At 46.0% G+C, this 24,353-nt stretch overlaps 2 protein-coding genes across 3 annotated transcripts in view; one reads left to right on the forward strand and one right to left on the reverse strand.

The window, feature by feature from the left end:
- Nucleotides 1-14,875, reverse strand: part of traf6 (TNF receptor-associated factor 6) — a 38,279-nt gene extending 23,404 nt beyond the window's left edge. Inside the window, exons 1-3 of one of the 2 annotated variants that reach the window (XM_052029648.1) lie at nucleotides 14,648-14,875; nucleotides 10,588-10,907; nucleotides 3,962-4,112 (exon numbers count right to left, since the gene is read on the reverse strand). In XM_052029648.1, the coding sequence (XP_051885608.1) occupies nucleotides 3,962-4,112; nucleotides 10,588-10,907; nucleotides 14,648-14,875 (699 nt within the window). The remainder of the gene's footprint in view (nucleotides 1-3,961; nucleotides 4,113-10,587; nucleotides 10,908-14,647) is intronic. The other variant, XM_052029649.1, reaches the window with a different exon arrangement.
- arhgap1 (Rho GTPase activating protein 1) overlaps nucleotides 14,821-24,353 on the forward strand; it is a 50,451-nt gene continuing 40,918 nt past the window's right edge. Inside the window, exon 1 of the mRNA XM_052029652.1 lies at nucleotides 14,821-14,948. The gene's annotated coding sequence lies outside the window, so the exon portion shown is untranslated. The remainder of the gene's footprint in view (nucleotides 14,949-24,353) is intronic.

The following is a 24,353-nucleotide window of genomic DNA, read 5'->3' on the forward strand; positions in this document are numbered from 1 at the left end:
GCCTAGCATTGACCTGTATAATTCTGCTATCTCTATATTCACCACTGTCTAGCAATCAGGGTCTTTGTTCTTTTTTGGTGATATATGGGAATGCTAGCAAGTCCAATATTTATTATAGATTTCCTCCTCACAAAGACATTAGTGAACCAGACGGGTTTTTAACAATCCAGCAGTTTAACGGTCAATATTACCGAGGCTACTATTTTTAAACAAAGTTATTCAATTAACTGAATGCTGTGGTGGTATGTGACCTCATCTCTGGATTGTTCTGGGCTACTAGTTTGTAATATAATGCCTGTACCATCACCAATCTGGAGGTCACTCTTTTTGGAGTTGTACTTATTAATTACTTTCCTAGCTCCCAAAAATCTGCTTGCAGGACCTCTTCCCTCTACTCACCTCATTTCTACTGATACAGACCTCAACCTTATGCTGTTCATCCTCCCCTTTATGGCACCATGCAGCTGCTCAGTTTCATCCTGACACTCGCAACAGGGAGGCAATGTCGCGGTCTGGAATTGGATCCCAGCTGCAAACTCTGCACACTTATGCCTGTTTCCACCTAACAATTACTGTTTTCCTGGCCTCCCTCCTTCTCTCAGTATAGCTGGTGTCATGGCATTACTTCACCTTTACTCCCCATTGAAACTGTTGATCTCACCAGCACTAAATTGGTTAGAGGGGAAGAACTAATTTGGGAACTCCTGTACTACCTGCCTGATTCCCCGCTTATCTGGCTTTCATCCATTCCCTGCTCTCCTCGTCTTCTCTTCAGCTGAGGGGTGACATCCTGAAATGCTATCCACAGAGCTCCCAGTGTTGTGGATGCACTGCAGTTGCTGCTGTTTCAAGAACTGGGGAAAAAAAAATTACAGCTCCAGTTGCTCTAGTGACCCTTGCACACATGGTTGCCCAGGGCTTGATAAACAACCTGGAGTTGGAGGTCCCCTGTCATCCACTATTTACTAGATTGCGAAGTAAATGCATAGAAATTAACTTGATACTTGCCCCTGATATGGACAAAAGTGAATCCTGTTAGTAGCTAATCAAACAGCTCCTTCCTTTCTGATATAAAGAGGTCTTTACCTTCCACCTGACACTTTTTTCAACGATGGCTGAGTTTCCCGAATAAGCCATTAACTCAGGGTCACACTACCCACAACTTCCCCACAGTTGTCACTGAACCTCAAGGTGACACTCCTTCATCTTGCCCATTGTCCAACCATAATTTGCAACTCACCTTCCCACCTATATTGGTGTCATCCACATGTTTGGCTAACGTGCGTCCTCCCAAATTATGAGTAGATGTTGTAAATAGTTACAGTCCCAGCACTGATATGTGGGGCACCACACTGGTGACTGGTTTCCCTCCTTGAAATGACCCCCTTTATCCCCACTCACTGCTTCCAGCATGATAGACACTCTTCTATCCATGTCAATATATTACCCAAAACATCACTGGCCCTCAACTTGTGATGTAACCTCTTTGAAGGTACTTTGTTGAGCCTCCTCCATCCACTCTGTTTGAGAGTTAGAACATGGAATGGTACAGCACAGGAACAGGCCCTTTGGCCCACAACGTTATGCCAAACTAATTAAACTAATGACACCTAATCCCTTCTGTCTGCACATGGTCCATATCCCTCCATTCTCTGCATATTCATGTACCTATCTAAGAGCCTCTTAAATGCCTCTATTGTATCTGCCTCCATCACCACCCCGGCAACGCATTCCAGGTACCCACATCTCTATGTAAGAACCTGCCCCGCACATCTCCTTTGAAGTCTTCCCACTCAGAAGAAAACTCTAATAAACTTCCTCAGAAAACCAATAAATTTGTCTGACATTTCACCTTCATGAAGCTTTCTCTGCATGAATGGATAATGATTTTCCAAATGTGTGGCTATTTCTTCATTAATAATTGACTCTAAACAACCGATATTGGACTAACTAGATATAGTGTGCTTCCCTTTTTGAATAGTATGTTACAACAGCAATTTTTCAATCCTTTGGTACTTCTCCAATATCTAGAGATTTTTGGAAGATTAAAACTAATGCTTCTGCTATGTCAGTAGCCACCTGTTTTAACCGTAGGCTACATGCCATCTAGGCCTGGGGACATCAGTCTATAACCCCATTGGTTTGCCTAATACCATTTCCCTAGCATCAGGAACAGTATTCAATTCCACCCCAGCATTATTCAGTATTAATAGGATTTTCATAGTATCCACTACCATAAAAACTAATTCAAAATCTCTCTCAAATACCTCTGCCGTTTCTGACTTCCCCATTACTACTTCCTCAGCCTCATTCTCTTGAGGGTCTATGCTCACTTGAACCTCCCTCCTTAGTTCATATACTTAAGGAAACACTTCTTATCTATATTTTATAATCCTCGCCAGCAGCCTTCATTATTTACTATTATATTTTGTCATCTGCTAGATTCTGAATTTATCAGAGTCTTTGCATCTATCGCTAACTTTTGCCTCTTTATACGTCTTCTCCTTCAATGTAATACTCTTTAGTTCTTCGACTAGGCTGATTTGTTTATCCCTCTCTTACAACCCTTCCTCCTTACTGGGATGTGTCTGCTGAATGTCATAAATTACCTCTTTAAATGCCTGCCATCACTTGCTTACCATCTTTCCTGATAATCTAGCAACTCTACCCTTTAGCCAACTCTACATTCATTCCATCGTAATTAGTTGTTTCTGACCCAAGTTTTTCTCTCTCCAAGACTAATTAAGAATTCTTTCATGCCACGATCACCGATTCCTAAGGGACCTTTTACTGAGGTCGCTTATTATCCCCAGCCAGATACAAGATGGCTTGTTCCCTGATTAGCTCCATAACATATTTCTCTAGGAAACTACCCCAAATGCACAATGAGTTTGATCTCATGGCTATCTTTTCCAAGTTGGTTAACCCAACCTTCAAGAAAGTTTAAAGTTTCCCTTAACTATTACACTAATCTTCTTACACGCACCATGATAATGTCCTGATTTATACTTCTTTTCTAACCTGGCTACTGTTGGCGTCTGTACACTACTCCTACCAGTGTCTTCTTTCCCTTGCTGCATTTTACCTTCACCTAAAAGGACTCAACATCTTCTAAGCCTAAATCATCTCTCGCAAATGTACTTATTTCATCTCTTATTAATGATGCTACCTTACCACCTTTTCCTTCCTGTCTGTCCCTCATAACAGTCAAATATCCCTAAATAAATTCCCAGCTTTGATTCCCTTGCAACCATGTTTCTGCAATGACTTTCAGATCATATCCATTTATGCCTATTAGTGTTGTCGATTCATCTATCTATTGTGAATGCTTTGTGCAAGAGGATACAAGCCTACAGGTTTACCTCTTTGCTTGTTTTAATCATCTTATTTTTGCATTGTGGTCCCATTTTTCCTCGCTCCCAAAATCCGTTTTTGTGCTCTACTCTTCTTTCTTTTCTCTTTTTGTTTCTCACTCCCTTATCAACCTGCTTAGGTTCCCATCCTCTTGCTATTCCAGTGCATACCCTTCTCAACTAGCAAACATCATTGCAAAAGCACTGGGTCCTGGTCCAGCAAGGACACAAGATGCCCCGCTTCTATACCTTCCTCCGAATTGGCTCCAACATTCCAGGAATCTAAGTCTCTCCATTTTGCACTCTGTTCTATTCTTCTGTTCCTGCACACAACAGCATGTGGCACTGGAACTAGTCTTGAGATTAATATCTTTTAAAGATAAACAAAGGTAGGCGCTAAGATAGTGATCAGGTGTTGATAATCCAAGGATTGGATACTATAACTATTTTAAGTACAAAACTCACACTCTATATCATGGACCCTTCTATTATTCTATTTCAATGTGCTGTCCAATAATCATATATCTTTTGAAAAAACAAAGAAATAAAAAATCAAGAACGACAACACTCATGACGAGTGAGTAATAAAACGATTCCTTGAAACCAACCTCCAAATGTCGCAGTTCCATTTTCTGGTAACAGCCCTTGTTAGGACATTTGATTGTCAGAGAAAGAATTTCTCGTTTTGCAAAGTTATCTGGGAAAAGTTGGGCTTCCAACAACATCTCATTGTCCACTGGACACTTGTGCCCGGCATCCCTGAGAGGTTTCAAATAAAGAATAGTTAGAATCCACACTTCACCCCATTGCCAATCACCTCCCACATCCCAGCCTCTGCCCCGTCGTTCCCTGTATCCTGGTTTCTCCCTTATCACCTGTGTATTATAAACCTAGAGGTGGTAGTGAGAGCTTCACTTCAGGTGAATCTGGGATAGCAACACAGGAGATTCACTTCAGGTGAAGAACCTGCTTTGACTTCCTCCCCACAATCCATAAATAAGGTTTGAGAGACCTTGTGTTTCAGCCTGCTTATGCCCCCAGACTTAATTCTCCTTGTGTGATCTATTATTTTTTCCCCCATTATATAATCTCTTTCTAGCTTTACCTACACCTCTTGCAAGTTTTGGGGACACCACAAAATATTCACTCCAGTTTAGTCTGGGAGTGGTAATGAAAGGATTACTGTATCTGCAAGTTCCAAACCATTATTTTTACAAAAATATTTGCAACAGAGAGATGAGGAATGGAAAACATGCATGACATTTTGAAACTGTTACAGGTTCTACATGACTGAAATCAGGGTATAAAAATAACATTTGAAAAACCACCTTTTGCAACCACTGGATGTATCAAAAACACATAATTTATTTGTTTAGATATTGCTGCAATACAGCAAATGGGCAGCAAATTTATGCCACAGTAAAATCCTATAAACAGCAGAAATAATAAAGAAAAATCACTGTGCTGTTGATTAAGGGAGAAGTATTGGCCACATCAATAGGGCAACTCTTTCTCCACAGTGCTGGAGGAGCTTTTACATCTCCCTTAGTAGTTAGCATCTGTGTTACAAAAACGTCACTAGTGACAGCATAATACTCACTTAATACTCAGTAATGAAAAAACTAGCTCCAAGCCAAGGCTGACACCCAGGGCAGAGCCCACAACTGGCATACTTTGCAGACTCAGCCAGTGGAAGTGCTCAACCCTGAGAGAAGACACCTCGGACTCCGCAAGCATGACAAGTGTAGTTCTTGAGAGGGGGAAATGTCACAACAGTAATGTTACAACGTTATTGTCCTGCAACCGTAGAATACTTGGTGCATACTGTATCATATAAGCATTGGTGCTTCAGTAGTTCCATCACAAGTTTAAAATGTTAGAAGCAAAAAAATTACATCCTGCCTATGTTAAGATTCACTCTTCAATCTGATTGAAGGAACATGACCATAGACAGACTTGATCAGAGCATGCAAGAGCTCCCTCGTGTGCCTTTTTTTTTTACTGATATGTCAATTGACTTCAGTCAAATCCTTTCCAGGCATCAACTGACAAATCCAAGGCAGTGTGAAATTTGATCTGAATCATCAATCTAATGGTGCCAATGGGAAATTTACTGAGGGGATGTTGGTGGATTATGTCCAGACAAATATCCAAAAGCATTCACAAACAAATATGCCAGTTTCTATAATTTGGATGCATTCAAGATACGTTCTTTCCTCAGGCCAAGGCAAGACTTCGTTCCACAGCCAAACCAATGTTTCCCATGAATCAAAGCAATGTTGACTGGGAAGTGAACTCAGAAAACAGGATACATGTTGAACAATGAATCTTTTTACCAAAAGGATATACACCCAAAATGACAGATTGCCATGTAGGGAAAGGTAAAAATAAGCATTGGGGAAGTGTCAGCCTCAGTTCTTGCCACAAACTCCATTGATTCTCTACTCATCAAGTTGAACAAGATTCTTCGCAATAACTTTGCAAGATCGGTTTGAACCCAGATCCGCTCTCTCAATCACAAAGTCACTTTAATTTTAAGCGCACAACATTGCCAACTTCTGCTCTTGCCTCAGCTCATCTACTGCTGAATCTTTCATCTATATTTTTACAACCCTATCATTGAACTCACACAACACATACTATCCTGCGCCATCCCAAATTCAACCACTACCTGTGACCACAGACCTGTTCCCATCATAAAATTAAAATTCTCATTCTTGTGATCAAATCCCTTCATGGACTCACCTCTCTATAGTTCTGTAAGCTTTGCCAGTTCTTCAATCCTCCAGAAAACTCTACAAACTTCTGATAGTTCTCCCATTCCCTTTGGTCTGCCACTTCAAACGATGCCCTTCATTCTGGCCCTGGTATCACCTTATTGGTATTAGTTTATTATTGTCACTTGTACCAAGGTACAGTGAATAACTTGTCTTGCATACCAATCGTACAGGTCAATTCATTACACAGTGCAGTTACATTGAGTTAGTACAGAGTGCATTGATGTAGTACAGGTAAGAACAATAACAGTACAGAGTAAAGTGTCACAGCTACAGAGAAAATGCAGTGCAATAAGGTGCAAGGTCACAACAAGGTAGATCGTGAGGTCAGAGTCCATCTTATCGTATAAGGGAACCATTCAATAGTCTTATCACAGTGGGCATTACTAAATCTTCATGTTTTTAAGCACCTCACTTAATATCTCCTGTTGCTTCAGCTATTATCTATTTTTGTCTGATAAAGGCTGTGAAGTGATTTGGGATGCTTTCCTATGTTGAAAGAGGTACAACATAGGAAAGCAGTTGTGTTATATCCTCAGATAAAAAACTATCCATAATGTTTAAGTTAGACAGACGTAACAAAAAATTTCACTAAATTGCAGATCTTTACATAATTCGGCTGCAATTCAAAAAATATTCTCCTGTGCTTCCTATTTTCTGTATTAAGCTAACAATAATTCAACGGTTCATGGCATTTTTAAAATAATTTTTGATATCTTCAGAATTAATTTTAATTAATTAACTAAATTTTGTAAACTAGCACTGTGTGATCTTATCTTTGGGTATTACTGCATCCATCCAGATTTCTGGTCCAGTAACAATCATACTCTGAGTTGAGACATCTCTTAAAAAAAATGGTTATTTTAGACAATAAACCTAATTAAAAGCTGTGAATGTAAATTAAGTTCAATCACATACAAGGAGCTACATCATCCTTTTCAGTGGCAGGTGATAATGGAAACGTTGGGGAATTAATCTTTGGAAAAAGAATTCAAACTAAATTTCCTGCAGCCAAAGGACATATTGTTCCCTCTGTTCGTTTAAGGTTGGAGTGCATGCAAGGGAAGTTAAACATTTGTGTGCTGCAAGAATAGAAGAATCATATCAGTTTTAAGATATAATTATGTGATCTAGCAGTAAGACAGGCTGACACATACAAGTGTTGAAAAAGATTGTATATGAAATAGCTACAGGATAATTTAAAAATGGATCATGGTCAAAACAACACAAGAACCTGTGCTCACAGCTATAACACGTTTGGATTTATTGACACAAAATGTTAAGCTTTTGAAGTGCTTCTGTTAAGTGTATTTTTAATTATTCAATCTCAAAGAATTAGTGCCTTGAATAGTAATTTTTAGAAAGTAAATTATAACCTTCTCCTACAATCATTTCCATTTCACTTAGGTGTTTGAAAACTCCCAATCAACAGTGCCCTCATCTACGTGACTGCTCCCTGCTAAGAATGCATTTTCTTCTCTCCGTCTGGTGAAGTGATATTTGCTTTCAGTTTCTTGTCATTTACCCATCATTTTTCATTCATGGTACTCACAATCTGTGGTGAATGAGCACAGCTGGCTGAACATACATGAATAAATTAATTGATGCAGCACTGAAGGAAGCTTCGGTCAGAAAATCAAAGCTCCAATCAATAAATGCTCTGTACAAATAGATTAAACAGGAAAACTTTTCCTCCAATGCAATGGGAGGAAGCTTGCTCCATCAGGATTCAGGAAGACTGAACTGAACAAACGGTTTGACCAATCGTACTTGTATCGATTAGGACTAGCTCCAGGCAATCATTATCTTCACATACTCAGAACAAATTTGTATGTCTAAGTGGGAGTTGTCCATACCCAACAGCAGCAACTATTTCACAGAAGCAGTCATTTATGGTTAGAGGCAGCTGGCTGTAATGCAAGAATAAAAAGAATCCCACTGAAGTTGTACAACAGACTCGAGATCAGTAGGTCAAGCATCCCTTAATGACACATTCTAATTCAATCAATCTTTGGAGTAATTTAGCTGCAGCATTTTATCCACCAGAAATGTTCTAAATAAGAACCTGAGAAATAAAAGCAGGCCCAGGTCATTCAGCCTCTTTCGGAGGCTTTTCCCCAGGGCTGAAATGGTGGCCACAAGAGGTCATAGGTTTAAAGTGCTGGGGAGTAGGTATAGAGGAGATGTCAGGGGTAAGTTTTTTTACTCAGAGAGTGGTGAGTGCGTGGAATGGGCTGCCGGAAACGGTGGTGGGGGCGGATACGATAGGGTCTTTTAAGAGACTGTTGGATAGGTACATGGAGCTGAGTAAAATAGAGGGCTATGGGTAAGCCTAGTAATTTCTAGGGTAGGGACATGTTCGACACAGCTTTGTGGGCCGAAGGGCCTGAATTGTGCTGTAGTTTTTTCTATGTTCTATACTTGCTCCACCATTCAGTAAGATCATGGCTGATCTTTACTTCCAGGGAGGAAAGGTTTCTCACCATCTGCCCATCTATGTTCCTCACAATTTTAAATACCTCAATCAGATACAGCCTCAGAATTCACCACTCCAGAGAGAAAAAAAATCCAGCCTATCCAATCTCTCCTCATAACTGAAATGTTTCATCCTGATGAATTTCCTCTGCACTTTCTCCAGTACAACGATGTTCTTTCTATATAAGATGGCAACAAGAACTGTTGACAGTATTCCAGCTGTGGCCTAATGTTATATGTAATTGTACCATATAACTTCACTGCTTGTACGTTCAATGCCACGGCTAATGAAGGCAAGTATGCTACATGCCTTCTTAACCATCTTATCCATCTGTGCTACTCCTTGAACACATATACCATGGTCCCTCAGTGGCTCAGCACTTCCTAGGCTCCTACCATCGACTGTGTATACCCCAGCCTTTTTGGTCACCTCAAAATTATCTGCCTTGAAATATACTGAGCTCCTGATCCACTTCAGCCCTCTGGGTACAGAATTCCAAAGATTCACCACCCATTGGGTGAAGAAGTTTCTTCTAATCCCTGTCCTGAATGGCTTGAGTCGACAGTCCCTGGTTGTAAACACCTCAGCCGGGGGAAGAATCATCCCTGCATCTACCCTGCCGAGCCACAAAAGAATCTTTGCAGGTTTCAATGAAATCAACTTTTATTCTTCTGAACTCCAGAGTGTATAGTTCCAGTTTTCTTCATCTCTCCTAACGAGACAATCCTCCCATTCCAGGTACAAATCTGCTAAACCTTTGTTGTCCTCCATCTACCAAAGTACATCCTTCCTTATGGAGGAAGACCAGACCTGCACCTGATATTCTCGGCATGCTTTCATCAGGGCTCCCATTCAATAGCAGTAACATATCTTTATTGCAGTAAGATTTGAATACAAGGGTAGAGGCCATCATAACATTGCCTTCTTAATTGCTTGCTGTACCTGCAAGTGATTTGTGCACAAGGACACTTGCGTTTCTTTGAATAGCAACATTTTTCAATCTTTCACCATTTAATAAATACTCTGCTTTTCTATTTTCTTCCACCAATGTGTATGACCCCGCACTTTCCACACTATTCTCACAGAACAGTCAGGGATTGAATGTGTTTTTCTCAATAAAAACTTCCATGATGTGGCTTCTAGCAAGGCTAGCGCTCATTGCCCATCTCCAGCTGTCTGAATACCAGCTAGACCTAACCGACGAGCGGTATAAGATCCAGCTGAGGACAGCATGGATCTAACTATGAAAGACTGGACTCACAGGGAACCCAGCATGGTAGGTTTCCTTCTCCAGATGACATAAATTAGCCGATTTTATTGCTAATAGTAATCTGACAAATTTTCCACATTTTTACTAATAGTCAGTTTTTCTGTACAGCCAACAAAAAAACTTAAATTGCCTTGATGGAAATTTAATTTTCATTCTCTGGGTTATTGGCCCAGTAACATGACCACTACCCTTCCATTGGTACCTAATAACTATTGGTTCTCGTGAGCATTTAACCAGTGAACTATTGGGCCAGCGACTTATATCATTTTCTTTTGTTACTACTTCCAAGATAAGAAAAACTCTTCAGTATTGCATTCGCTAAAGCCATTCAGTACCATTGTTATATCAGCAGGCATGGTAGTGTAGCGGTTAGCATAACGCTTTACAGTGCCAGCGACCAGGGTTCAATTCCAGCCACTGTCTGTAAGGAGTTTGTACGTTCTCCCCGTGTCCGCGTGGGTTTCCTCCAGGTACTCCAGTTTCCTCCCACTTTCAAAAGATGTAGTGGTTAGGAAGTTGTGGGCATGCTATGTCGGCACCAGAAACGTGGTGACACTTGTGGGCTGCCCCCCAGAACACCCTACGCAAAAGATGCATTTCACTGTGTGTTTCAATGTACATGTGACTAATAAAGAGATCTATCTTAGCAATTTATCCCAAACACGGGACCACTGCAGGTACAACAGAAATAAACTGAATTAAAGCACTGACCTAATAGATTTCACAATGCAGACTCTGCAAAACCTGTGCCCACAAGGGGTTTGGACAGCTTCCCTTAATGCCATCAAACAGATTGGACACTCGTATTTGTTTTCCAGTGGCGGGTCAAACTCTACATCATAGCCTTGCAACTCCTCAAACACAGTCTGGGAGTACTGCCCATGATTGTTGCAATCATCTCTCATGCTGTTGTTCACAGAGCAGCACGAGCTCTGGAATGTGGAATCGCGGTTGCTATCACAGTCCACCATTCTTCTGGTAATGCCAGTTGTGTCTGGTGGTGGCTTCAGTGTGCAAAGCGGTTCATCATCCTGTAATAGAATATCAAATTAATCAAGCCTTGATAATGGTCACAACAGGTTATCAAAAGTTTTTCAGCATTAGACTGCCAACTACTGCATAAATAAGCATAACTAATAATCACTAATTGATTTTCTATGGTGTCACACAATAACAACAATCTTCTAATGTACAGCAGCTAAACAGGACTGTGCTTAAACTAATTTGCTCCTTTACTACTACTGCATTGACACTCCCCATGGAGAAGAGATAAGAACTGGCAGGGGCTGCTTTTACCTCTGGTAGTTGGCACTACCACCAAGACGTCATGGACCAATGATACAGATCATGCAAAAAGATTACTGAGATTTGGCGGGGTGGGGGGGGGGGAGGTGAAATTACAGATCAGAACCTCAAAAGGCACAAATGACTGATGCCATGCAGAAGTGAGTACAGACACAGGAAGATAAGAAAAATGAATGGAAGGATTTTAAATTGTTATAGCACCAGATGAGCCCAGGTTAACATATTTACAATCAGATATATCAGGTCTGCACTTCCCATCTCTCCCAATTCCACTTTCCCCTCAATCTTAGACTTCACCCCACACTTCTCCCATTTCCCTTTCCTCACCTGCAGCCCCTTCCAAACCAGCTGCCCCAACACACTCCACCCCAAAACACCCATGCAGTTCCCCCTCAAACACCCGACCCCCCCCCCCCCCACCCCAGTGCGCTTCCACCACAGGACTTTCCTCAAACCCACAGCCGAAACCCACCAAAAACTCTTCCCATAATCAATCCCACTCAAATCCTTCCCTCAATCCCACTCGTCAAACCCATCCCCAAACCCTTCCCCCTCAATCGCAATCCCCAAAATCTTCCCTTTCAATCCCCAAAATCTTCCCTTTCAATCCCATCCTCAAACACTTCCCCACCAAACCCTCCCTCCTCAATCCCAGCCCCAAATCCTTCCCGACCAAATCCTTCCACCTCAATCCCACCCCAAAACCCTTCCCCTTCAACTCTCCCTTCCTTTCTCAAACCCTCCCCACTCCCCCCTCAAACACCCACACTTCCACTTTTCCCACTTACCATCTGCCACTCTCCCCCACTCATCTCCCAACTCCCTCCACTCCTCCCCCAACTCCCTCCACTCCTCCCCCAACTGCCTCCACTCTCCCCTCCCCAACTGCCTCCACTCTGCCCATAACTCCCTCCACTCTCCCCCCGCACTCCCTCCAATCCTCCAACTCCCTCCACTCTCCCCTCCCCACTCCTTCCACTCCTCCCGTCCCCACTCCCTCCACTCCTCCCCTCCCCACTCCCTCCACTCCTCCCCTCCCCACTCCCTCCACTCTCCCCTCCCCACTCCCTCCACTCCTCCCCCAACACCCTCCACTCCTCCCCTCCCCACTCCCTCCCTCCCCAGTTCCTCCACTCCTCTCCTCCCCAGTCCCTCCACCCCCTCCCTACTCCACTGCCTCCACTCTCCCCTCCCCACCTCCCTCCACTCTCTCCTCCCCACCTCCCTCCACTCTCCCCAACTCACCAACTCCCTCCGCTCTCCCCTCCCCGCTCTCCCCTCCCCACTCTCCCCTCCCCAACTCCCTCCACTCCTCCCCTCCCCACCTCCCTATTCCCTCCACTCCTCCCCTCCCCACTCACTCCACTCTCCCTCACTCCCTCCACATTCCCCTCCCCACTCCTCCCCCCTCCCAACTCCACTCCCTCCACTCCTCCCCCCCCACTCCCTCCACTCCTCCCCTTCCCACTCCCTCCCTCCCCACTCCCCCCACTCCTCCGCTCCCCACTCCTTCCCCACCTCCCTCCACTTTCCCCTCCCCAACTCCAATCCGCCCCCAACACCCTCCACTCTCCACTCCCTTCAATCCTCCCCAACTCCCTCCACTCTCCCCTCCCCAACTCCTCCCCTCCCCAACTCCCTCCAATCCTCCCCTCCCCAACTCCCTCCAATCCTCCCCTCCCCAACTCCCTCCAATCCTCCCCTCCCCAACTCCCTCCAATCCTCCAACTCCCTCCACTCTCCCCTCCCCTCCTCCCCACTCACTCCACTCCTCCCCTCCCACCCACTCCTCCACTCCCCACTCTCCCCTCCCCAACTCCCTCCACTGTCCCCACCTCCCTCCACTCTCCCCACCTCCCCAACTCCCTCCAATCCGCCCCTCCCCAACTCCCTCCACTCTCCCCTCCCCAACTCCCTCCACTCCTCCCCTCCCCAACTCCCTCCACTCCTCCCCAACTCCCTCCACTCCTCCCCTCCCCACTCCCTCCACGCCTCCCCTCCCCACTCCCTCCACGCCTCCCCTCCCCACTCCCTCCACGCCTCCCCTCCCCAACTCCCTCCACGCCTCCCCTCCCCACTCCTCCCTATTCCCTCCACTCCCTCCACATTCCCCTCCCCCTCCCTGCTCCACTCCATCCACTCCTCCCCTCCCCACTCCACTCCCTCCACTCCTCCCCTCCCCACTCCCTCCACTCCTCCCCACTCCACTCCCCCTCCACTCCCCCCACTCCTCACTCCCTCCACTCCTCCGCTCCCCACTCCTCCCCAACTCCCTCCACTCTCCCCTCCTCCCTCCAATCCGCCCCTCCCCAACTCCCTCCAATCCTCCCCCAACTCCCTCCACTCTCCACTCCCTCCCTCCCCACTCCATCCGATCCTCCCCTCCCCAACTCGCTCCGATCCTCCCCTCCCCTCCCCACCTCCTACCACTCTCCCCCTACTCTCCCCAACTCCCTCCACTCTCCCCTCCTCCCTCCAATCCGCCCCTCCCCAACTCCCTCCAATCCTCCCCCAACTCCCTCCACTCCCTCCCTCCCCACTCCATCCGATCCTCCCCTCCCCAACTCGCTCCGATCCTCCCCTCCCCACCTCCTACCACTCTCCCCCCACTCTCCCCAACTCCCTCCACTCTCCCCAACTCCCTCCAATCCTCCCCCAACTCCCTCCACTCTCCCCTCCCCACTCCCTCCACTCCTCCCCTCCCCCCCACTCCCTCGTCTCCCCTCCCCACTCCCCCCTCCCCTCCCTCCACTCCTCCCCTCCCCACTCCTTCCACTCCTCCCCACTCCCTCCACCTCCCCACTCCCCTCCTCCCCTCCACTCCATCCGATCCTCCCCTCCCCACCTCCCTCCATTCTCCCCACCTCCCTCCACTCTTCCCTCCCCAACTCCCACCACTCTCCGCTTCCCACTCCCTCCAATACTCCCCCAACTCCCTCCACTCTCCCCTCCCCACTCCCTCCACTCCTCCCCAACTCCCTCCACTCTCCTCCCCACTCCCTCCACTCTCTCCTCCCCACTCCCTCCACTCTCTCCTCCCCACTCCCTCCACTCTCTCCTCCCCTCCCCACTCCCTCCACTCCTCCCCTCCCCCTCCACTCCTCCCCTCCCCACACCACTCCCTCCACTCCTCCCCTCCCCACACCACTCCCTCCACTCCTCCCCTCCCCTCTCCACTCCTCCCCTCCTCCCCTCACTCCACTCCTCACTCCACTCCTCCCCTCCCCCTCCACTCCTCCCCCCTCCTCCCACTCCCTCCACTCCTCCCCTCCCCCCTCCACTCCTCCCAGTCCCTCCACTCCTCCCCTCCCCACTCCACTCCCTCCACTCCTCCCCTCTCCTCCCCCTCCACTCCTCCCCTCCCCACTCCCTCCTCTCTCCCTCACTCCTCCCCCCTCCCCCATCCATCTCGGGCAGTCGGCGACACCCCGCTCAGCGCTGCGCATCCGATGCCCAGGTTACAAACCTCACCCCACGGCCCCAATTCCCGCTCCGGGGCCGTTGACCCGACCCGGTTAATTTTAATCCGGATTTGTGTCTCTCCCCAACGCTTCCGGAGAGGCGCCCGGCCCGAACCCGGAGTCAGAGCGACGCGACGCGATGCGGCGCGGCCCGGCCCGACCTCCCGCTGCCGCCCCGCCCGCTGGTGCACCGGGGTACTGCACCCGGAAAACCTGCCGCTGCTGCTGGACATCTGATACAGGCGCTGGAAACGCTCAGCAGGTCAGGCAGCATCTGTGGAGAGAGAAACCGGGCAAATGTTTCAGGTAGAAGCTCATAACTGGGAATCCCGTCACCTTCTCCCGATCTTCCCCCACCGTCCATATCCTCTCCCCTGAACTTCCTCCTCAACCCTTCATCCTTTTACCCTATAATCTGAGGACGTTTGTTAAGAGGGAAGGTTAATGTTCAGAAGGACCTTGGTGTTCATGCACGCAAGTCATTGAAAGCTCACAGGCAGGTAGTTAGTAAAGCAAATTGTGTTGGCTTCTTTGCTGGAAGTTTTGAGTACAAGAGTAATAAAGTTGTATGACTACAATTCAAAGGACTTTGGTGAGACCACACCTGGAGTATTGTGTATAAGTTTGCTCTCTTTTGTTAAATTTAGGCAATACTTGCTTTAATGAACGGTTTATAATGAAGATTCACCATTATTAGTTCCTGGGACAGCTGGTTGCTCATATGAGGAGAAATTGAGCAGGTTCGTCCTTTATTTTTAAGGGTACCCCCACCCACTTTCTGCTCTATCTACCTCCTCCTCTGCTCATTCACCTCTGCATCTCTCGTCCCCGTGATTCTTTCTTCCTCCTTTGGTCTCCTTTTCCATCCACAGTCTCCCTCCTGATCTTCGTCCTCCTGCACCTGTCTTCACACCTTCTTCATACCCCTCCCACTCGTTCATACCCAACCCATTCCTTCATACCCCTCCCACTCCTTCACTCCTCCAACTCCCCACCCTAATGGCCTTCTACCCCTTCCAGTCTCCTCCACTATTCCTCCCTTACTGCTTCCCCTTTCTTCCTTTCCCCCTCCGTAGGCCTCCACCCCTTCGTCTCCCCTCCTCCTACATTTTCTTCTCTTCTCCCTCCTTCCTCTTTTCTCCCTCCCATCATCTTTTCCCTCCTCCCTCTCCCTCCCTCCTCGCTCTTCCCTCTTCCACCTGCTGCTCCTGGACCCCCCCCCCCACTCTCCCATCCGTTTTCTATGCTCCTCTCCTTTCCACCTCTCCAATTTCCTTCTCATGCACCCCCCTCCCCCCCCAATTCTTCCACATCCCCTCCCTTTACCCAAATCCTCATCCCGTCCAGTTCCCACCCTTCTTCCCCTCCTCTGCCCTCCCCATGCCTTCTACTCTGTCCCCTCCTCCCCACTCTCCCCTTCACACCAAGTTCCAACTTCTGATTCCTAATATTTCACTGATTGAAGAATGTATTTAAAAGGGGACCCATACATCCAAACTGATGTTTTGTTATCATTTCCTTGCATTTTTTATATGTGATTTCATTGTTAATTCCTCAAACTGATCCATTCAGCAATATTAAGGATGGGCAATAAATGCTGACTTTGCCGCTGATAATCAGGTCCTGAAAAAGTTTTTAAAATAGTAATTTTTAAAAAAAATTCTGCCTATCCATAAACTAGAAGATCTTTGGAAGAGTTTAAAAAAAGAAGTAAATTTCTGGTGAGCTACAGACAAAGGTCTAAGAGCAAAAAGCTGGAAAGTTAAAAGCTCTTCCTGAAAAACAGGTGAAGTTTGTCACGGGAATTGAGGGAGAATAGGAAATAATAATGGAGAAGAACAGCATTGAATAGAGCCGAAACAGAAAATATGGTAAGGGGATAGGAAAGGTGAAATAAAACAATAGGAAAACAATGACCATGGAAGTCAGTGTTTCCATTTGCCAAGGGGAAATACAATAATCCCAATAAGAGCACAACAAAAAACTGGTACTTTTTACAGCTATCTCAGGGAAATTATCATTTTGATGGATTTTACTGTCATTATTTAGTTCTTTACTGTTACTATGTTTACATTGGTTTTGGGAAATCCCTGTTCCTGATTCAATGTTAGTTTCTTTGTGTGTCTGACATATTATTCTCTACTTCTGTCTATATACTGATGCAATCTAATGATTCAGTGTTCATAATTTCCTTATTTCCATTGCAGTTTTATTATCCATTTGTAATTTGTCCTCAGAACCCTCTTTTGCATCAGAGAAAAAAATGTGTTGATGTTGATATCACAATCATTTCTTTAATTTCTCCTTTTTTGTGGCTCTGCCTGTTTTTCAATTTTTTTTGTATCTCTCCTATTAAGCAGAATCTGTAATTATGTCTCCCTTTTTACGGGCAGCACAGTGGCACCATGGTTAATGCTGCTGCCTCAGAGCTCCAGGGACTTGCGTTTGATCCTGACCTCCAGTGCCGCTTGTGTGGAGTTTGCATTTTTTTCCCCTGACTGCAGGTTTTCACACGGTGTTCCATTCCTGTCTGTGCCCCCAATGTGTGCTAGTAGGTTTATTGGCTATTGTAAATTACTCTTTGGTGTAAGTAGATGGCAAAAGCATTGAGGGAGAGTTGATGAGCCTATGAGAAAGAATAAGCTGTAGGGTTACAAGGAGATGGTTACAAGATTGCTCCACTGTGAACAGGCATGAATCTGTTGTCCCTCGGAAGGTGACAACACTTCCAGGTAAATAATCACACTTAATGGAGTTTAGTTTCCAAACTACTTTATTAACCCTTGTATATACTGATTACTTAACATGCATCATTGATATCATTTAATACATTAAACTTCTATTACCAAGCTGGGATATTACCCGCACACCTATGAACTGGCCAGACTTGCAGTTTTCCCAACTCCTATTCCTGGATGTGAGGGATTGCTTGTTCCTTGCGACGGTAGTCTCCAGAGATGTCACTCCTGATGTCCTCTATGATCCTTCTTTTGTACACTTTCTTCCAAAACTTAGTCACAGAGTCATACGGTATGGAAAAAGGCCCTTTGGCCTAACTTGTTCATGCTGACTGCATTGCCGAGTGAGCTAGTCCCGTATGTCCACGTTTGGCCCATAGCCCTGTAATCCTTTCCTATCCATGTACTTAAATAGATGGCTTTTAAATGCTACTAATGTGCCCGCCTCAACCACTATTTCTGGGAGCTCATTCCAAATACGCACCACCCTTTGCGTGAAGAAGCTGCCCCTGACGTCCCTTTTAAATCTCTTGCCTCTGATCTTAAACCTTTGCTGTCTTGTTTTTAGCACCCCCTCCCTGGAAAAAAGACTGTGCTTTTACCCTGTCTATGCCTCTCTTGATCTTGTATACCTGTTACAGTTCCCTCAATTTGCTATGTTCCAGTGAATAAAGTCCAAGTCTACACACCTCTCCTTGTAACTCAGGTCCCCAAGTCCAGGCAACATCCTGGTAAATCTTTTCTGCACTCTTTCTAGTTTAATAACATCTTTCCTATAACAGGGTGACCAAAACTGTACACAATACCCCTAGTGCAGCCTCACCAATGTCTTGTATAACTGCAAAATAACTTCCCAACTCCTATACTCAACGCCCTGACTGATGAAGGCCAGCGTGCCAAACACCTTCCCTATTTACCTGTGACGTTGCTTTCAGCGAACTATGCACTTGCACTCCTTGGTCCCTCTGTTCCATGATACTCCCAAGGCCCTACCATTCACTGTATAAGTCCCACCCTGATTTGATATCCCAAAATGCAATACCTCACGTTTATCTGGATTGAAAGCCATTTGCCAATCCTCAGCCCACATACCTAGCTGATAAAGATCCCCCTGTAATTTTCCATAGTCTTCTACACTCTCATACACCACCTATTTTCGTATCATCCACAAACTTACTAACACCACCTATTTTAGTATCGTCAACAATCCTGTTACTGCAATTTCTCTACAAGTCCACTTATGGGCCTATTTTTCCACTTCAATCACCTATCACCAGTCCCATACAGCTACCAATCAGATGGACACCATCTATTTCCTTTACATAGGAAGCTACCGGATAAACAGACAGCATATTTTTTTTACTTTACCTAGCACCTGATCGCTCAGCCACTTATACCATCCTGAAGATACATGTCCTCTCCATTGCGCGCATCCTTGACCAACACTCTCTTGAAATTCACAGGGCCCCTGGTTCCTGCATTCCCTTGAATCTTACTGAATTCACCAGAAAACTTATTACAAGGAAAAATAAAGCTAAAAAGGAGAATTTAAAGTTTGTTGGGATATTAATATGAATAACGTCCAATAGGTTAGAAAATCTGCCAGTCCAGCATTCTCAACAGTCCTGAGCATGTCAGATCATTGGAGTTTGAACTGGTTCTATACAAGAAGTCTTGGCTGTCTATCTCAGTGGCACCGGCACTCAGTTTCCCTCCTTGTACAAATAAGTGCGTGACACATTGTTTTCCCAAGGCCTGCCTGATAAGCATTTGCAACTAAAACAAAATGACACAGCTGCAGAACCCCTGAGCTAATGACATCAGGCTTCCAGCACAAAGGTCACCTGACCACTAAGTGCTGGAAGTTGTTATGTAGCATTGTCGAGAGGTGTGGTAAGTGATTTACACTTGGGATAGCAATAAAATAGTGGCGCTGAGAGGAGATCAAGAATTAGGTTAACGCCAGGAGTGAATCTCCAAGGGTAGAGAGCAATGCTGACTGAAATTCTGTCAGGTGGTTAAGTTTAATACTGTGTCTCTTCAAAACCTAGCAGACAAATGCCAGTCTGTAGCCATCACATTCTCACCACTGTTACACCACTCACCCTTCTTAGAACTGACATGCACACACAGGCAGCTAATCCAAACCTTTGTGCCAATGTATTGAGAGTATTTTTTTTCCCTTTGACTTGCAGGATAAGTTTGACAGTAATTTAAAGTTGTCTGAGAAGATAGAGGGAGTGGAGAAGACGGTTTGTAGACAGGGAAGAAATTCCCTTCTACTCCTAAGGACTGTCCAGTGTCAAGTGCCAGGTGATGGGTCTGGAGAATATGGAAAATGTAACCCCCACGGGAGGCAAAGATATAATGGGTAGATGTGTGGAAGTAGCTCATCTGCTCTTTCAGATGCCTCCTCCCCTCATTTCACATGTTCTGCCTCTGCCCCTCCACAATTCTGCCCAGCACTCCCATCAGTGCTGTTTCTTCATGTTCTTTTATCTTTATTATTGTGTCTTCTCCATGGATTGTCACCTTGTGGTGAGAAGCTTGTGTGGTCCTGAGATCCCGAAAGTGATGCCATCTGGAGCTATGCTCCTGGTAGGGTCAACCACGGCGGTAAGGTCGATGGTGAGGTCCCTGTCAAAGAACAATCCAACCAAGACGTCAACGGTGGAACAGGCGGACGAAGTTATTTCGAACTCAACAGCTGTGAAGGCGGATGAAGGCTGCAACAAATCCATCAGCTCCAATCATCGTGGTTTCCATGCCATTGGAATCAGTTGGTTGATTTGTGAAGTATCAAGTGCTTTTTGTCGTGCAACACCAAGTACACGTTAAACAAATACACGCACAGGCGTCTTTGCTCTGTGGGCTTAATTTTCAGAGCCAAGATAGGACTCATAAGCCACTTGAGAGCCCATAAATAGATCAACGGAACGAAGACCATCATCCTCGACCTCAAGGGATAGCCACGACGATGACGGTTATTGTGCAATCACAGGACATACCCTCTGCCCAGAAACCCGCTGGCCTGCCAACTCTAACCGGCTTGGAGAAGGAAGACTAGCCCGGGAGTGGAGCCGGGCACAGAGTGATTGCATCTGAGACACAAAAGGGATGGCAGATGCTGGAATCTGGAGCCACAGACGATCTGCTGGAGGGACTCGGCGGGTCGAGCAGCATCTGCGGGAGGAGGGGAATTGCCGACGTTTCGGGTCAAGACCCTGCATCAGGGCTGAGAGTGGAGAGGTGAGATGGCCGGTATTATAGAGATGGGGAGTGGTGAGACTTTAGTCTGAGGTGATTGGTGGACTGAGGAGGGGTGTAAGATGACAGACAGGTTGTGCCAGGTAGTTGGGGTGGGGAGGGGAGTTGGGAGACGGTGGTAGGTGGATGATAGAGGCAGACACACAGAGAAAAAATAAAATGAGAGGCAGATAGAGTGAGGTGGGGGGTGTGTACGTTGGAGACAGCTGCTGGAGGGAGAAAAGCGGGAACACAAAGGGCTACCGGTGCTGGACTCTGATAAGTGAAGGAGGTGAGGATGGGATCATCTAAACGCTCTCCCCCAAGCCCCCACTCACCCACCCATCTTCGGCCCCCTGCCCCTCCTGGTTCCATCCACACACACACACACACACACACACACAGTTCACCCACAGGTTCCGCCCCCCCCCCCCCCCCAACCAACTATCTGGTTCCAGTTCCGTCCGCCACTCTCCTCTCCCCTAATGGTTCCCATTCCCACCTCCTTTACTTATCAGAGCCCAGCACCGGTAGCCTTTCCTGTTCCTACTTATCTCCCTTCAGCAGCTGCCTCCAACCTTCACACTTTCATTCCCTCCCCTGACCCCCCACCGCCCCCACCGCCCCCACCCCACCTAGCTCCATCTCCCTCTGATTTTATTTTTTCCTCTCTTTGTCGGTTTCTATCATTCACCTACCACCATCTCCCAACTCCACCCCCACCCCCACTCCCCTCCCGTACCTGGCACAACCTGCCTGTCGTCTCGCACCCCTCCTCAGTCCACCAATCCCCTCGAACTCCTGTCATCACTATCCTCTTTATACCGGCTGTCTCCCCTCTCCACTCTCAGTCCTGATGCAGGGTTTCGACCGGAAATGTAGACGATTCGTTCCCCCCCCACAGATGCTGCTCGACCTGCTGAGTTCCTCCAGCAGATTGTTTGTTGAGCAGATTGCGTTTGTCATTCTGGAGTCATGTGTTTCACGTGGTGAGACCTCTTTCACTAGCTGGCTGCAGCTAGGGCAGAAGGTTAGTGATGCTTGTGTACCAGCTACTCCGAGGTTGATGTCACACATTGGATCTACTCCAAAGAACTCAAACAGACACACTTGGGCAAAATACACAGGCTGTTGCAGATACACTTGGTATTGGTTTATTATTGTCATTTGTACCGAGGTACAGTAAAAAAAAACTTGTCTTGCATACCAATCGTACAGGTCAATTCGTTACACGGTGCAGTTACAGTTAGTACGGAGTGCATTGATGTAGTACAGGTAAAAACAATAACAGTATAGTACAGAGTAAAGTGTTACAGCTACAGAGAAAGTGCAGTGCAATAAGGTGCAAGGTCACAACAAGGTAGATCGTGAGGTCATAGTCCATCTCATTGTATAAGGGAACCGTTCAATAGTCTTATCACAGTGGGGTAGAAGCTGTCCTTAAGTCTGGTGGTATGTGCCCTTGGGCTCCTGTATCTTCTACCCGATGGAAGAGAGAATGACCTGGGTGGGTGGGGTCTTTGATTATGCTGGCTGCTTCACCAAGACAACAAGAGGTAAAGAGAGTCCAACGAGGGGAGGCTGGTGTCCGTGATGCACTGGGCCGTGTCCACAACTCTCTGCAGTTTCTTGCAGTCCTGGGCAGAGCAGTTGCCTTACCAAGCCGTGATACATCCAGATAGGATGCTTTCCACATCTAAGTCAACTTGGGTATAAGAGTTTGTAATTCTTTTAAGCTCTGCTATTTATTTCTTCATTTCCTTATAATCAGATTGGTTGTCTTGTCAGAGCCTTATAATCTTCAGTCCTGGGTTCTTCACTGAATTCGCTGATATTCGCTGGCATGCTACAAATAGCAAATATTCTGGGCTAGGACTGAGAATTGGTCTGAGTAACCACAGTTAATTTTTACCTGGTGGGTTCTACTAGCAGCGGAGGAATATGGACCATTGATAAGGCAGTGTTCATAGTTGACAATTATCTGACATACCTCCAGAGCCTGCATGGGATGCCAAGAAAAGCTCTTCAACCTCTCACCAAACTGTCAGTGGAGACAGGTGCTCACTGCTGCCAGTTAGGAAGTGGTGAGCACCTCATTGCCACAATATGATGATGCTCCCACAGTGGAATAGCTGACAGAGCAGGTTTCTATTTCCGTTGAAGCACAGGCAGAGGCTAACTAAAATCTGCTTGCTTCAGTGGAAGTGGAGCCTGTTCCCATCAGAGCTCTGCTTGTTGCCATTCAGGAACCAACAGTTGCCATCAGGGAGTTGCTATCATGTGCTGGCACATGTCTGGAAGCAGTGGCAGCTGTTGTGTAATCTGGTTTCCACCAGACGTAGGGTGCTTGGTGTGTGGCTCTCGGGAACAATGAAATGTTAAGATACCAGTCTGTATGCTTCCATTACCAGTGGTAAGGCATTGCCCTGCGTGTGCCCCGTTGCCAGCTCGTTCAGAGTGCTGAAATGGTGCTGTCACCAGCAGGGGTCAGACATATCTATAGTCAACATTCAGAACCACCTACCATTGAACCCACTGAAAGAGAAGAACATTCCTCTTTAGCCCAGTTGCAGCCACAGGGAGAGCACTGTATAGAGGTAATAGGTCCAGCAAACCAAATTGGAAATCTGCCACTAAAGGTGATTAGTTCCTGTCATTGTTACTGAATTTGTAAATTTCTGTTGGCTTCAGTTGTCACATGCTAATTTTAACACATATTTTGTTATTATAGGGAATGCGTTATCTAAAACTTTTAAAAACTTAAAACTTTATTTACAGCACGGTAACAGGCCCTTCTGGCCCATTTAAACCTATGTTAACTTACCTGTACATCTTCAGAATGTGGGAGCACCTGGAGGAAACCCACGCAGGCGCAGGGAGAACATACAAACTCCTTACAGACAGCAACGGGAATTGAACCCCGATCGCTGGCGCTGTAATAACGTTACGCTAACCGCTATGCTACCGTGCCGCCCCATCTGCTTATCTGCTTTAATGTTTTACTGAAATATGCAGCAGAGGTGATGAGGATGGTGCTGGAAGGATGGAACACTGTATGATCCTTCTGTCATCACATGGATCACCTTTAAGCTTTATTCTACGTATTCTTATGACCATGGATGAATTGTAGCTGTAAATTTGCTTGTATTATATGTGAATTAGTGTCAAGGTCCAGATAATTTAATTTCTACACCTACATAATGCTTGTACAGAAAGCAAGCAACCTGCAGCATAACTCTAAATAGGTACAGGTGGCAGGTTTCAAAGCGTAAGGAAATCCCAACGTAGTATCATCTGGGTTACTGGGAGTCAACCTTCTGGATTCTCATGTAGTGAAGTAACAGATTATTTAAATCTGGCAGCCCTTTTAGAGCACTGGGGCAATCAGTGAAGCATTGGAAAAAAATCTATTTTTCACACAAATGTGGGTAATGGAAAGCCCAACTTATGGACACGTACATACGAATGAGCTCCCATAATATTATTAAATTCAAAAGTCTGATGCATGTTCCTACAAACAGCAGAATTAGTTTCCTCTCTCCAATTTTAGTAACTGTTCTTTCTTATCAGTCTCATGTGCTTTGATGCCATTCATTACAATACTGTGGAAGTAGGGTTACCATATTGAGGGATTTTGTGAATTTTCCAACTTATGGACAAAATCAACTTATGGACGCCTGTAAAAATGGAACCTATATGTCACCAGGGCCCATCCAGTAAAGCCGAA

Source organism: Pristis pectinata, chromosome 14 (genome assembly GCF_009764475.1).
Source record: "Pristis pectinata isolate sPriPec2 chromosome 14, sPriPec2.1.pri, whole genome shotgun sequence".
In the NCBI taxonomy this organism is placed as follows: domain Eukaryota; kingdom Metazoa; phylum Chordata; class Chondrichthyes; order Rhinopristiformes; family Pristidae; genus Pristis; species Pristis pectinata.